At 43.4% G+C, this 15,602-nt stretch overlaps 1 protein-coding gene across 1 annotated transcript in view; it reads right to left on the bottom strand.

The window, feature by feature from the left end:
- LNX1 (ligand of numb-protein X 1) overlaps nucleotides 1–15,602 on the bottom strand; it is a 138,619-nt gene that overhangs the window by 26,598 nt on the left and 96,419 nt on the right. The window contains exons 3-5 of the mRNA XM_072863138.1: nucleotides 9,789–10,030; nucleotides 8,033–8,188; nucleotides 2,375–2,530 (exon numbers count right to left, since the gene is read on the bottom strand). Coding sequence (XP_072719239.1) covers nucleotides 2,375–2,530; nucleotides 8,033–8,188; nucleotides 9,789–10,030 — 554 coding nt within the window. The remainder of the gene's footprint in view (nucleotides 1–2,374; nucleotides 2,531–8,032; nucleotides 8,189–9,788; nucleotides 10,031–15,602) is intronic.

Below are 15,602 nucleotides of genomic sequence, written 5' to 3' on the forward strand. Positions count from 1 at the left end.
ATTCAGAATTTTAATCCACATTCAACAGTGAGCAAAGTGGAAGTAAAAGCACCAGTGAGTTCTCTAGCACAGGTGTATCAGCCTTAAATTATTTTGAATACCCCATAGGTGAGAGAAAGCTTCTGAATTTTTTGTGCGTACATCCAATCCAGCGCTTATATGAAAAAACCTGTAAGTCGAAAAATTAAGTGCTAATATATTTTCAATAACCTATTTTAGAAATGAAAGTACAGTGACTGTCACTGAATAGCAGTAAAGTGTTAAATGAAAATTAACACAGCAGTATCTGAGATAGAATAAATATTTTCTACTACAGAATTAGCAGACAGCTAACCAGCAGGGCACCAACACCTTTTGGGAGAGAGCAAGGGGAAAGAAAGAACAGGAAAAAAATATTAAGAAACACCATGCTGCGTCCCTTACCACTTCTCTGATCATATGCTCTTCGGGGTGGGAAGCTGTCTTCCTCCACGTCTGTAAAAAGCACCTACCGGTAGCACAGACTTCGACTTTGTGGCTTGACACAGAGCTGACAGGCAATAAAAGTCTATCTAGATAACTATACAGCCTTCATCAATCTAATACCCAAGTATTCATGTAGTTTATACTCTCGTACTAGCAGTTTCTGTGTTAATAAGGGTTCACTTCAGTTTTTCACACAGCTTTAATGTCTCAGGAATGGAAGGTGCTCTATTGTCCCCATACTCTATTTTCTGAACATTATTTTCCCAGCTTGTAACTTGTTTGCTTCTCTCTAGCCTGAAGGGTGGATTCACTCCATCTAAATCCGGGCCTCTAAGCCAAATGCATAATTTGGTCATCTACTTGCTCTGGCTTCCTTTACAGTGCATGGGCACCCGAAGGGAGCGATACCCGCCTCACCGCTGAATCGCCCCTGGAGGTGCTAAACTCTCTCCACGGCTATGTAAGAAGAAAGAGGCAATTAATTCTGGCATCTCAGTGGGGTGCTTAAAGTCAGACAATACAAGTAGTCCTCAAAAATCACCAAAGGCCTGATCCCTGCATCAGAATAAGCATGCACATTTTACACTCTCGTTGCAGCTATAAGGGTATTTATATGTAAAAATGCAAATGATGATCTGGATCCCCAGATCTTCTCTGCATGGAAATAGCATAAATAAATATCTCTGTATATTTTGCAGACTACAAAAGCAGTCCTATAGCAGAACTACTTCCATTTCCAATTGCGTAATGATTCACCTCATGTCCTAACAAACGGTGCTTTTTGACTCAAACACTCATTCTCCCATACCTCATTCTGAAAACTTTTCTAAAGGAATTACCCAGTTACATTTCTTGACCATGGAGAACTGTGGACTAAACAAGCTATTGACACTCTCACGTTATTTCAGTCTGTAATTATCCCAGAGCAAAATCAGAGCAACGTGGCAGTGAGCAAGTCTCTCCACTTATATAAGACTTACATATATCTTGATATAAGGTATAAACTCATATAAGTTTCTTCGCATCTTGAACAATGCCTTAACTGGTTCATTAAGTCTTGCAGTGGCACTTGGCTGACTGTCAATATGACTTTATGCAGATTTTTTTACAGGAATTTTTAATACCTGATTTCCTTCTGAAGTGTGCAGTCTACAACAGAACAAATCTTCCCAAGACATTTTTCTTGCCAGTCTGCAAGTCACTAAGGTTTCTCTTTTCATAGTTAACAGGATGTACTGCTTTACCTCCTGTCTTCATTTGATTTGTGTTCTTTATCGAATATAATTAATAAATTGCACCGTTTTCTCCTCCGACGGGCCAAGCAACCAAAATAACTCCATGATCCCTTAATTTCTGCTCTCTTCATTGAAGGCTTGCCTCTTGTTTTCATCCCAGACATATATATGGACATTTGTATTACCAACAACCTAGACTGTCATAAGTGAAGGCCAATGCCTGTTTTGATAAACTAACAGCAAGTTTGACAAACTAAATGTATAAAATACACAAATACATATTTTTTTGAATAAGAAAATTCACGATCATTTTTCACCGAACAGTCTGCATACATTGCATACAGTTTGATCAAAACCTACCAAGCCTATTTCAAGATGATGCCGTGTCTGGAAAGCAATGTCTTCAACGTGAATTTTTCTAATGTATATACCATACCCAGAAGAGGTGGACCCTGCTCCAGCACCTGGTTGCGTACAGTGAATGGGGCCTCAGCAGCCCAATTTAAGGGACTCCAGCTGGGTTGAGAGGTTGTACCATTCACATATACACAGCCTGTTGTGAGGCTGGAGCACCAGTTTGCACAGACCCCATGTTCCAGCCCTTACACTCTTAGAATTCTCTGTTCTCTTTGAGTAGGTTTTCCAGAGCAGGAAAACCCAGGAGTATTGCATACCTTTCTTTACCATTTTATATTTCCAGTCCTTAAATATCGAAGAGCTGCTGAATCTAGAAAGAAGTAAACTTTCTGTCTTGTTTTTGGTGATTCTTGCAGGTTTTTCCACAGAGTGTTGTGTTTTTGTCACCGGGGGTTGTATGGAGCATTCTGAATCTGTCAATATAAATGTCAATAAAATGTCATCTGCATTCAGAAAGATTGTGTGTGCTTTTTCCTCAAGCAATATTTTCCTTATATTAGTGTGCAATTTTATTGATATTTTCACACATCCCTTTACAGTAACAAATAACACAGGAGAGACCAGCTTTACACAGTAAACTCCACTTGTCTGGTACAATGTAGGACACCGAGCACTTGTTAGTATAGTGGCCATGAGACCGTAATAGAAAATTTAAAGTATGCTCAATATTTTATCCCCACAGTTTATAATACTTAATGGTAGTGTTCCTTCCATGCTCAGGTTTTGGCAGACTTCTTTGTGCACCATGCTCCTTCTGACAGTGCTGCCATCAGGATAACTTCTGCCTTCATTCCCAGTATCCAGTGTGACAAAGCACTGTGTAATGTTTGTTATGACTCTTGAGTCCAGATTAATCAAAGGCCACTGTAAACAAAACTTGTGTCTCAGATTGCAAGTCCTTATTTAGATCAGAAGGTCTGACTGATGTGAGGTGCCAGTCCACCCCCACAAATAAGGCTATCTGCAGGGACACACACTCATGCTTCCCGGCACCTGGTCACCAGAATTTAAACGAAGCTTACATAACCTATCCTTGGAAAATTCTTGTGTCTGTGAATGTCATGTGTACTTGCGCTAGTGTGGGACTTTGTTCCACAACTCTTCCTTCCCAACTGATTTTCATTTAGCATTTCATTCTCCCAGCAGTTTGCCATCATTTTGATTTAATGCCTTCCATTAATTCTCATGGGATGCTGGTCCGATGCAGGGGCAGGTAGAAGGCAATGCCAGCTCTAATGTCTCTTCTTGCTTCTGGACATTCCTCTCACCAAAGGCGTCCCAAAAGAACGAAACCAAAACTGTTGTAGAGTTGAATGTGTCTCAGAAGAGTTGTGGCTATCTCATCTACAGCAGGCAAAGTTTATCAGTCTGCAGTGGAGGAAATGCCACAGAGCCAATCTCTTTCTTCTGGAAATTGCCTGGCTCATCGTCCTAGAGCAGAGTGCTTTGAACAAGTTCTGAAAGATTTCCAACAGCTTTGGGAAATCTGAACTGCAACTGAATCAAATCTGGGGAAAACAGGAACAGTGTGGGATTCCTGTGGGGTGCAGCCTTTCTGAGACAGAAGTTGGGCTGCACTGTCTTGTCCTGCGGCTGGATAAGCCACTTTCTTTTCTGCACATAGAGAGCCTTAATGCCATGAAATGGTTGATACTTAGAGCCATCTGTGTTTCACTTACTTACTTACCTTCTTTTTCTTCATGTACCTTTCCCAGTCATTGAAGTATTTATAATATCTATCTATCTATTATATGTATGTATATAAAATACAACAGGGCTCAGACTGAACAGTAGGAGTGAGATACACCCATCCAACAGGAGAGTCTGTTGGTCTTGACTGCTGCAAAGCAGTAACAGATAGTAGAGCTGCACCCACAATGAGACTAAGAAGAATGAGTTTGACTTTGAACAACATTTGATATCCTCAAGCAATCATAAATTCAATATATTGTACAATGGCTTGACTGCGAAACAGAACTGATGAATGTTTTTGAAAACCAGCAGCACGGCTCCCTTTTACTGTAAAACTCTATAGAGGTTTTTGCAATTGCATTCCCAAATTCTTTCCTCCTAAAGCGTTAGTTGGTTTACGACCTGTATTTGTAGATCAGTGTGAGTAAAGAGTATATATATATATAGTCTTTCTTGGAAGTGAATTTAAAGAGTGTGATGCCAAACTAAGAGCACAGTGATACAAATAAGCATAGCAAAGCTGGAGCAGTCTTTGCTTGGAGATATTTTATCTTTTAAGTAGATTGCCAAGGTCATTTACACTAGTAGATCCAGTCAGAAGATATTACATCTTAAACGCACCAGTGCCAGAAGGATGTCCCTGTCACCTTCCCTCATGTCTCAGAATTAAACCATCTCTTTTAAACTTCCCTAACTTCTACTTCAGACCTGGAAAGCTATTTGTAGCTGTAAGTGCTATTACTGAGATTACGCTCAGGTAAATATCACAAGCTTGGGTGCTGCACTACAGACAAATACATTTTTGCATGGGTTATTTACAAATGACCAAATTATTAAAAATAAGAATATCTTAATGCCTCCTTCCCTTAAATATTTTCTCATCAGTGTTTGCACTTTTCATTCACTTCTAACATTTTCTTTGGTTTGGACAATGAACAGTTCTCTGCTGAAAATGTCACCAAAACATTTAAACAGATGAACAAAGAAAGCCTGAATCATTTAAATCCAAAATGGGCACATATGACATTGTTTAAACAAATCAAACCACAGGTTGCAAATGGAAATCATGAAGTAATCTCCAGAGTGCAGGACTGCTACCAGCTCCAGGTATAAGATAGCATTAGACTGTAACTATTTCTCTGCTGTAATTATAACAGGAACACATTTGCCGTTATATATCATATTTTTCAGTGTGCCTGGGTAGCAAAGGAGTTTTCCAAAACCAGTACTGCATTCAGCTTCAGGTTAAGGAGAATTGTGGTTATTTGAATATTTTTTCTCCCACATCAGGAATGATTATTTTGTCTTGCACCCTCACAGTCATATTGCAACTGAGCATTGGCCCAACAGACACATCAGCTTCAGATTAAAGGCCCCTACACACTCTGCAGTGGGCAAACAGTTAATCTGGCATCAGAGCTGCTGATGCTGAGGGCCAAAACATAGGTACGCACTATGGTTTTCGTTCTCAGAGCTCTTTTGACCAAAATACAGGCAAAATGCTTAAACAGTGACATCTGAACTAAGATGAGGGAATTCTGAAAGCTGGGGACAGATGAACTATAATACGTTGAGCTTTGCAGGATGATCTGTCAGCTCCCTTATCAACAAGACATTATCAGCAAGAAGGGGTTATTTCACTCTGTGCCCACCGTGAGGCTGGCACAGTCTCAGCTTTATTCTGCTCATGCACTGACTAAGCCTGGTGAGGAAAGGAGCCACCAGAAAGGCGGTGAGGTGCCATCGGATCTCCTGGAGCAATGAGGCATGGCTGAGCTGTGCTCTCAGGTGGTCCCAGGCATGAACCTGTGAAACCTGGGGCAAGGCAGCAGCAGGAATCGGTGCTCTCACACTGGGTGTGGGGACTTCTGAGGCCGGGAACCACCGCCCACCAGAGCACCTCCATTCCCAGGAAAGCGGAGTGGCAATGGGGAGACAGACATGTGGGGCTGCTTTTTACCAACGGGTTTGGGCTGGACCTTTAGCAAGCACAGGGCAGAGCATACTGCAGCTATCCCTAAAGAGTGACCAGCAGCTCTAACCAGGAGTCCAACTGCAGACTGCTCAGAACAGCTGAGGATTTTTAAAAATAAGTAAAAGAAGCAGACATATAGAACTGGAGAAGAAAACAAGCCTCCAGCTGTCAGGATGATGATAACTGCTACAGAAAGAAGTTTATTCATTTGCTTCTCCACCAAGAAGAAACAGAGAGTGCCTTTGAGATGCCACTACACAAAGCACTTGTTGCAAAGGACTGAGTAGAGATTCTTGTTAACGTTGTATTTATATTGCTGCAAGTTACTTGCTTGCATTTTTTTAAAGACTAAATTCCTGAACTGTGTAATCAAAATGCATTCTTTGCATATGTAATTAATACAGTAATTTAGGTACCCAGCTTCTGTGATCTCATGCGTAAGAGTAACTGCTCATTAAGTAGTTACATGCCTACCTGGTTTTTCCAGTGCAGTAGAATATATTTGGAAGTTTACAGGCAGGCTTGCTGCAGAGGAATGAAACCACAAGCAGAGTCAAGGACAGAATGACAATCTTGACACTGTGAATGGGACCTTGAAGTGGCAATCACTTCAGGGCCCCATTATATGTCCCTTAAAAAGGAGACAGTGCTTTTCATTCTGCTGGGAATGTAAAGGCCAGTGTCACCTTCACACCTCTTTCTGTTACCATCTGGGCTGTGCTGGGTTACTGGATAGGTACTGTTGGCATCCAGATCATCCTCACACGCTCTGAGCATGAAACCATACTTTCAGTGGAACAATTAGTAATGTCAACTATAAGCCTAGGTAGAAAGCGGTCATAAAAATGTCTATGCCCCATCCTGAAGAGGTGTCTTTTGAAAAGTATGAACTTGAGACATGCAGAATTTCACTCCAGCTGAAGAAGGGCAAGCTTTTGCTTACAATGGATTGAACAGTTGCTAGGGAATGAGAAACATACCCGCCTGCTCAAAGAGGGCTGTAGACTAATTATTTGCAAAATTTTAGTTGGGGGAAAAAAAATTAAAATATTTGGGACACTAAAGTTATTAATTATGTTTCCGGGCCAAGGAGCAGATTCACATTACTTTTATGAAAAAAGTTCACAATTTTGAATTATCAGGTTTTATTCTGGCTACATCAGCAAGTACGTGGACTAGGAGAGTAAGTACCAAGAACACAGTAATGTAGTGAAACTCTCCTGAAGGAATAAGCAAATAAAGCAGAAGAAATATTGAACACTGTTCTCCAGTTCACCACTTCAAGAATAATGATGCCTAAACACAGCATTTGCCAGCCTTTTGTCCTTATTTTGTGTGGGTTTCAATGATAGCTTGAAATAGAGAGAAAAGGGAAGTTGGATGTTTTGTCGTCTTAAAGCCCTTACCCTGGACATTTGATCTAGGAAGAGAAGTGAGGTGCTGATCATTCATCAAAGGAATAATAAGCTCAGTGAAGACCTTGATTAAGACGATGATTCCCACTCTATCATCACTTCCTCTTGATGCATGAATGCTAATGTTGGCTTTGTAATTACAGTCCAAAGCAATTAGTAACATTTGGTTATTGCTTTGAGAATGCCAAATGTTAAGTGTTACTGCCTGCCAGACCCCTCATCCTTGACATACGTCAGACAAACTTGCCTCTCCCCCCCCCCCTGTTTAAGAGCACCGCATTCTTGCCTCATTACCTGCCTGGCTGAGGTAATACAAGTCTGTCACCAAGGATCCCACAGAAGTGCTGGAATAATTAGAGTACTTTGCACTTACATACCATCCTCCCATTGGGAATTTCCAGTGCTTCATAAACATTAGCCAAAACTGATGAATTTCCTATAATGTACGATCACTGTGATCCGTTTGTTTTAGGAGGACAGACACATGTTGTGAAGCCTCTTCAACAAAATGATAGAGCAAATCAACAACAGCTCCAGTAATAGATCCCAGATGCCCAGATCCCACATCCCGTGTGCTAGATATTGCGCTGGCTGTAGCATGCAGGCTGTTACCAGAACAGCCCTACGTGAGGTCCCGCACACCCCAGCAATATGCTTGCCTGCCAGTCACTAACAACTTTTTAAAGAAAATAAGGAAAGATTGGGTTTTCTGTTTTTTTTAATCACGCACAGCCCACCACATGAAAGGCATGTCAGTCATGGACATCAAGTTCCGACATGGATACGGTCCCCTACCCATTTTAAGTGATAACACAAGGAGAACAAAGTGTTACCTTCCTCTCCAGCAGCAGAGTTTCCAACTGTCTCCCTTTCCCGGTCAGCCTGGTTGGAAACTGCGCTTCCACTTTTTGTCCTTCGAAGAACACTGAACGCCTTGTTTATTTTTTTAAAAGATCTGCTTCTTATAGTGGAGCGTTCAAAGTGTCGAGCTGCAACAGCAGGAAAAAAACAAATCAAGAGAGTTCAGCAGTTCTGGGCTAGAACCACATCATTTCTGCAGCCGTCGGCATACAACAGGGCACAACAGCAACGGCAAGGCTCCCTGGACTTCACCTTTGCACCTGACTCCTGGTGATACTCCAAGGCTGCATCCACCTGAATCTGGGTACAATTCTCCTGCCTCTGTCCCACACCCTGGAATTGCCACCTCCCCATCTCTTTTGCCAGCCACACACATAAATCTCCTGTGAAAGTGGTAGCCTGGGAGAGAATAATCCTCAGTTGAGGCAGAATCAGCAGCAATCCCATGAAAAATGCATATAAAAGGCAGATGCACTGCCCTTCCCAGGCTATATAAGTTTGACCAAAAAAAAAAGCTGGAAGCTGTTGTTAAAAACTCTTCTTGGAAAAAAAATGGCACAACTGCCTCAAAACCCCACAATGCTTGCAAAGCCACCAACAGCAGCCAACAGTTTCATATCAAAAATTCAAAGATTATAAGGTGGGAGGGGCCAACTAAATCATATCTTCTAACGTGGGTAAGGCAATTAAAAAAAAAAATCATAGTAGTTTCAAAACATCACTCTCTTTTCCATCCTGCTGAAGATATCTTCGTGGCTGTTACTGCTCTGTCTCTTGGAGCTCTGCATGCTAGCCAAACATTGTAATCTAATAATACAGCATTCCCTCAAACCAGACTGTGGCCTCTAAACTCAATAAAACTGGCAGGATTTAATTTCATTCTGGTGTTCTCTTCTTGCTCCCTCCCTTTCCTCGCCTGTCTAGCCCCATGCACACAAGAGGATAGCGCTGCTCATTTTTTAGTCTTTCTTCAGCCCTTCATCCATCCTCCCAACACGCAGCTGGTGCAACACAAGGTGGGATATTCACTTTGGCTTCAGAATCCTCAAATGCAAGCTTTGAACTCACTGTTAACGCTTCCAAGCCTGCCTTTGGCCAGGCCGTGTTTTTCAAATATGACACTCATCAGATCCAGGTGCAGTGTCACAGGGTGAAGGATCAAGGCAAGGTTTCCTGGTGCAACTTGTCCCTGACTATGGTTATTTCAGCAGGACCAGCTCCTCCGAGCTGCACCTCCCTGGGAGGCTGGCAAACATCCCCCAAGTTCCCAGGACCCTTCTTAAGGTTTGTTTTCCTGCAAATATTTGGCAACTGCCAAACACGCTTCTCAACAGGCTTGTGGGTAGGTGCCCATGGCATGGTCTATGGGGGTTACTTGGGCCACCATGTTTTGGTGAAGCCATTACAAAGCTACACCATCTCTCCGGCACATCACACATGCTATTTGCTCTTCCAACTGAGCTGACTTGCCTAAATAATCTTTCTTAAGACCTGTGGTTTGCATGTGTGCAGCTAGTCCGTCTTCAGCTTGGTGCTGCCCCTGGCCAAGCAAATTTGTTTTTCACCTCAAATCTATTGGGTCACTGAGTTCGCAATTTGACAAGCCATGTAAAATTAAAGCTTTCGTTCTCCCCTTTTTTTTTTAAAGCCGCCAACAATATATGTTCCACAGAAAACAGTTGCTGAAGGAGGCCACCAGGCTCTGAAACCATCACTTTTAGTTCTTACTTCTGTTTCGGTTGCTGCGATGCAGGTCTCCGGGGCTGCTGCTGGACTGGCTGTCCTCCGAGGTGGGGCTGAAGGCCGGGTTTACCAGCCCCGGCTCGTCTGTCATTAAGGCGATGGCCGCAGCTGCGGAGAGCTCAGGGCCCAGGGCAGCTACTGCTAAGCTGGAGCCATGGTCTGGAGAGCAGTCTTGGGAACGCCTCTTCCGCTCCTTAGTAAGGCCATAGTGGGATGCTCCTTTACACCTAAGGAGAAGGGAGGGAAAGGGAGATATGCTAAGTTGTGTTTAAATGTTGTGTACTTAAGGAAATTATCTGGTGCTGAGGAATCACTCGGAGTACAAACTGTGACAATCATGGTGGCCGATGAAATACGGACGCTTAACAAAACGGAAAAATGCCAGTCCCGTCATGTTACGCAGAATCAGGAAGAAGGAAAACTGTCTTCCAAATTAGCTGAATTACCACCTTACATGGAAAGACTACTGCTGGTCAAGAAAAAATAGAGTGCCACAGCCTTGCGTGTAGTCTCATGTATAAATCGTTACTGCGGATGCAAGAGGACAGGAATAGCAGGTGGCTAATTAAGCCAGAGGCTACAGTCTATAATCTTCCCCTTGCCTCTGGTCAATGAAAGAGAGCCGGGTGAGGCCTGATAGCTTCTCCAGGTCTGCTGGTGAAATAAAAGGCACCCTACCCAGCCCTGCGCCCTGACAAATCTTCCCGGTCACCAGGGTGGTCACACTGGGAGCGCAGCGCTGTGGTCCTTCATGCAGGAGGCAGGGTCTGCCCTTCAGGTAGAGGCCAATGCAGTCAATGAAGGGAGGGCAGCAGGCGGGAGTCGAATGCCTGGGGACTGTGGGAATCGAGTCCCCACGCGGTGCCCATACAGACCATTTACTACTTGAACTGCACCTGATGAATTGTTTTCAAATCCAGCCACGGAGATGAAGTTTCCAGCTCTGCTATTCCAGCTCAGTTGAGACACTAAAAGAGAGGGGTCATCGCCTTGACGGAGGAAGGGGTGCAAGATGTGGTGGGGGTCCCACTGGCCCTGCAGCCCTGCCAGAGACAAGGAGGGAGCATGGGGCTCCCACCAAATGACTGAGCGCAGGTCCTCAGACCTCAGACCAAGGTTCTTGGGCCAGCCCGGGACTTCACCAGCTTGGGGAGCTCAAGGCTGGTGCTAAAATAATTCTGGAGGAAAATCCAAATCCTAAATCCTGACTGAACCTCTGCAGTGACAAAATCCTCTGTTTCTGGTGGAGACACGCAAGTTCCCAGAAGAGCTGAAGATACAGTGTTGTGAGAGGCAAATTAAAAGCCTGCTTTGAAACAACTTACTTGTGGTCCCAACTCTCTGCTCTAGATTCATCCTAGACAGCAAAGGCAGTACCACGCATGGCATTTTCTTTCTTAAGACTTGTTAAAGAAAGTCATTTGAATGAAATTAAAGGTCACTGCGCTCTTCATGAGTCAGTATTTAATTAAAGCTATAAAATAACTGAAAAGACAGAGTGGCCCAAGGACACAGCACCTATGACTTTTCTCTAGCACCACTTCTGCCCAGTGCCCACCCACTAGAACCTCATTCACTACATTAAAAAAAAAAATAATCTGCCTTTTAATCATAATCTAATGAGCTTGGCCTACTTGCAGCTACTATTATCTCTTTCTTCATAGCAAAGGCTAACTGATGACTTTCATAAAAGTGCCCTGTAGGACGAACTCACAGAAATAGCTGCAGAAACCCTTAGGGAGAGAAAGCTCTTCGTAATATATGGCATGCACAAAAGGCAATGCATAATACATACAGTACACAACGCTAGTGGGTTAAGTGTCAGAAAAAGAAGTATTTCACTGAGCAGAGGCCTTGGAAGAGAAATTATTTATGAAAGCAGTTCCTGGGACAGAAAGATGAGATGAGGACAAGTCACAGAGCTCTCTATATCAGCTTCGGAGAAGCAGTTTAATTTCTCTTATGGTATAGGCTTTTAATGAGACACAAGTGAATTAAAACCTTTTTTTAGCACTAAATTATGATTTGCCATCATTTATCATCATTTACCTCATACTGCTTCTGACAACTTCCATCTTTCCCATATTCCAAACTTCCAACTTCCATCTTTCCAATCAAGAGGGAAAAAACCCCAACCCAAACTGTATCATACTGATGCAGCTGTGTAAGGGCTTTGTATATGCTTTAAGGTTTGGATGGGAATGGCTGTGGCACAAGTTATTTCTAAAACCTTTCACAAGAAAAAGGAGGTGTCTCAAGAGAAAATACTCTTGCGGAAGAGAAGGTTGATCAACTATTTCAAAAGACCAACAAAAAGCTATTTGGGGCACCTATTCCGAGATGAGACTGCAACAATAATCGTGTAAAACAGAAAAGAAGAGCTCTCCTGCCTCCACTGCAGCAGGCATTTTCCCATTCCTTCCCCCATCTGACCTCCTCATTAGCTTGAGCTGCTGGAAGCTGCACACCCCACCAGTATCCCACACCCTGGCAGGATGCTCTCCTTTTTATTTCATAGGGAGCAGAACCACAAAGGCCTCCCCCTCTTGCAGCATACCTAAACTTCTCCTACACAGCGTTTTGGGAGACCAGCTCCCCAGCATCCTTGACCTCTCCCACTTGCAGTGGGGTCGCATTTACTAATCCAGCCTATGACTGCTCAACAAAATAGTTAAAAATAGTCTAAAAAGCCACCACAGCGAAACATACTCAAGGAAATGGCTTCAGGGTGAATTGTTCGCTGTTCTCAAAAGACAACGTCTGCCTTACAGAGATCCTGCAAAGATTCAGAATATAAGAGATGTTCCTACTTCACATTTTATTTTATTTTCCTCTGTTTTCACTATGCCAGCAAAGCTTCAGTAGTTGATATTAGGGCACCAGCCTTGTGAACAGGTCCTCAAAAGAAGATCTTTTTTTATTTTTAGTGTGTTGCATGAAGATCAACAAGATCAGAAGAGGCTCTGCCCAAAGATTCCCAGCTACACGGATTCAATTGCTGCCTGGTGCCCATCTGCAACTTCACTACTAAAGCCTTCCCTTTCTGTGGAAATCCTCACTCGCTGCTGCTGGCTGCACTGCAGACACCCGGTTAACAGCATCAATCCAACAGCAACGAACAGAAGACAGTTACTTTGAATGTAGAGAGGGCTGACACAGTTTAAGATGTGGCTTATTGGAGAAGACAAGTTGTCATGATACAAAGCACAAGGCATATCTTTCTAACTCTGCCAGAAATAGTTAAAAGAGAACCAAAGCTCTTCAAGTAGGAGCATTGAAGCTATTTCTTAAGTAATTGTGGCAGGCAGAAACGAACACAAATCAAGCTCTCTTTCTTCAGGTTAACACAGTGTCCTTGAAGAAGAAAAAAAGTCCCAAGCCCTCAAACTTGTAATAAAATCTGCAACAGCATCTCTTCACTTTCATTATTTTCCTTGTGCTGACACTGCTGTGATAACAGAAAACAGAAGAGATGACTGTCTAAGTGGAATCATATTTATAGTGGCTCAGCTACATTTTTCCATATGGTTGGATTTGGCTCCCAGAAAAGAGAGATCCATAAAACAGCTACATGCCAGTACTAATTATCTCTTACTGTGATTATTAATCAGCTGCCTGATTTACAGCTGGAAGGGCGGGATACCTGATTAATGGAGGCCAGTCAGAAAGCGAACCCAATGCTGTCTGGTGGCCAAGGTGAACTACTGATTTATGTTCCTTCTCGGTTGCACCGGACAGTGAGTACATCCATGCAGCCGTACGATACTGAAACAATTTGAAGGCCAAAACTGAGAGAGATAAACAGACATAAATAATGCGTGTTGTACAGTTCATGCCATTAGTGTCACTAGGTGCATACAGGAAATTCAGAAAATGGTTTCTTCTGTTTGCACAGCCTCTTTTATGAAGCAGAAATGTGCTGTCCTAAGTATTGGCTGTATGTACTAACCACTGGGCAGTGAGAGGGCAGTGGCAGCTGCTGAAACTTCACCTGCGGCTACAATTCTGGCTGGCATTGAAGCCAGTGGCCACAGGGCAAGCCTTGTCCCGCACCCTGCTCCACACATAAGGGAGGCTCTGCAGTCCCGTCCTCAGGAGTAGCATGTCCCAAGTGCTGGAGCCAGGAGATCCAAAACCCCATGGGTGCTTTAACTTGGTCCTACCATTTGTAAAAACAAGCTTCAGTCAAACTCAAAGCCAACAGAAACATTTCCACGTTATTTGCAAATTCAAATAAAAGCAGTGGTTTGAAAACAGAGATGTGTTTTCCTTGCAGCATCCCTAACTCACACAGTGTAGTGAGGAGGGCCTGAAAGTGAGGTTGACCTCAAGGATTTCCATTACCCAGGCTGACACAGGCGCAAAACGTAAAGGCAAAACATAAACAAGGACAACTGCATGGAGTTTTCACCTCACTTCTAGTGATCTAAATGAAACAAAATCACGGGCAAAAAAAATATATATATCTTTATAACGCAAATGCTCTTTTAAAAACGCCCTGCTTTCTATCTGTGTCATGTCACAGGCTGCCCCTCTTTCTCCCTGTCTCACACCTGACTGCCTGGACAGGAAACGGGAAAAGAGTGAATCTAGAGTGACAGTGCTTGTGAGCCAGGTCTGGCACAAATAAACAGAGCAGAAGCTCTCCCTGCTCAGTTCCCACAGTGCTTTGCCAACCTCACTTCCAGCGCACTCATACTTTGGTGCTGTTTTGTTTTAGAGCAGCAGCAACGGACACATTGTCTGAGTGCAATTAAGAATAAAGTATACAAAGCACTCATGATTGCCCAGCAGAAGAAAATACTTCATAATGGGCTGTCATCGCTGTTCCAAAGCTAAACCTTGATCAGGGTAGACAAGTATGTTTCAGCTATGCCCTCATTGCAAGCAGTCTCATCCCTGTGCAATTTGGGCTTGACGCAAGCCGGGATCAGAAGTACCAACAGTGTGGATCATACCCCAGCTCCATCACGCAAACTCCCCCGGCTGCTCTGGTACCCCCAAACTGATCTGTCGGAAAGGCTGATGGAGAAATTGAAGGTGACCAAGAAGGAGCGTTCTGGATAACCTGGTGCTGATCACCTCACTTGTGGGACCTGGTGAGAGGCTCCTGCTGCGTCTAGGAAGGAAGGGGGGATTTGAAGCAGAGAGGTTGACTCATAAGAAGATGTTGGCAATTCCTGCCCCATGGGAACCATTCGCACCGTGTGTGCATCAGCAGTGACTGTAGCCCAAACATAACCCAAGTACCAACCACATGGATTTCAGGCCAAATGCCTAAACTCTAAAGCTTTCTGAAACTCCATCATAAGTGAGTGAACTGACTTGGTCAGTTCTCAGGCAGAGATCACACCAACTCTTCTGATCTTACTTTTGCCAACCTTGCACCAGGAACCGGAGCAAAAAGACCAAAAAAGGAGCCAGGCACCTCACCTAAACTCCAACCAAATCCCGTGTTACGGATCTAAGCTAAAAGGTGGCAAATGCACAATCTCCCTTCCAGACCAACCATACCGGCGCTTAAGAGGCCAGAGACATCAACAGCTTCAGCAGTGAAGGTGACTAATACCTTGCTGCTCCTTACACCCAATGATGTTGTATCATCCTTGCTCAGAAATCTGGCTTCTGTGAATCCTGGTCCTACATGCAAAATTCCTCTTTTTTGCTATATATGAAAATCAATCCTGAAACTGAGTGCTTAGCAGCAATGCTTTTTCCTTGCAATTCTGAGTTCTTGCAAGGATTAACCACTGCATGAACATTGCATATGAAAAAACTTCATAAATAAGTACCCGATTT

Source organism: Ciconia boyciana, chromosome 5 (genome assembly GCF_034638445.1).
Source record: "Ciconia boyciana chromosome 5, ASM3463844v1, whole genome shotgun sequence".
NCBI lineage: Eukaryota > Metazoa > Chordata > Aves > Ciconiiformes > Ciconiidae > Ciconia > Ciconia boyciana.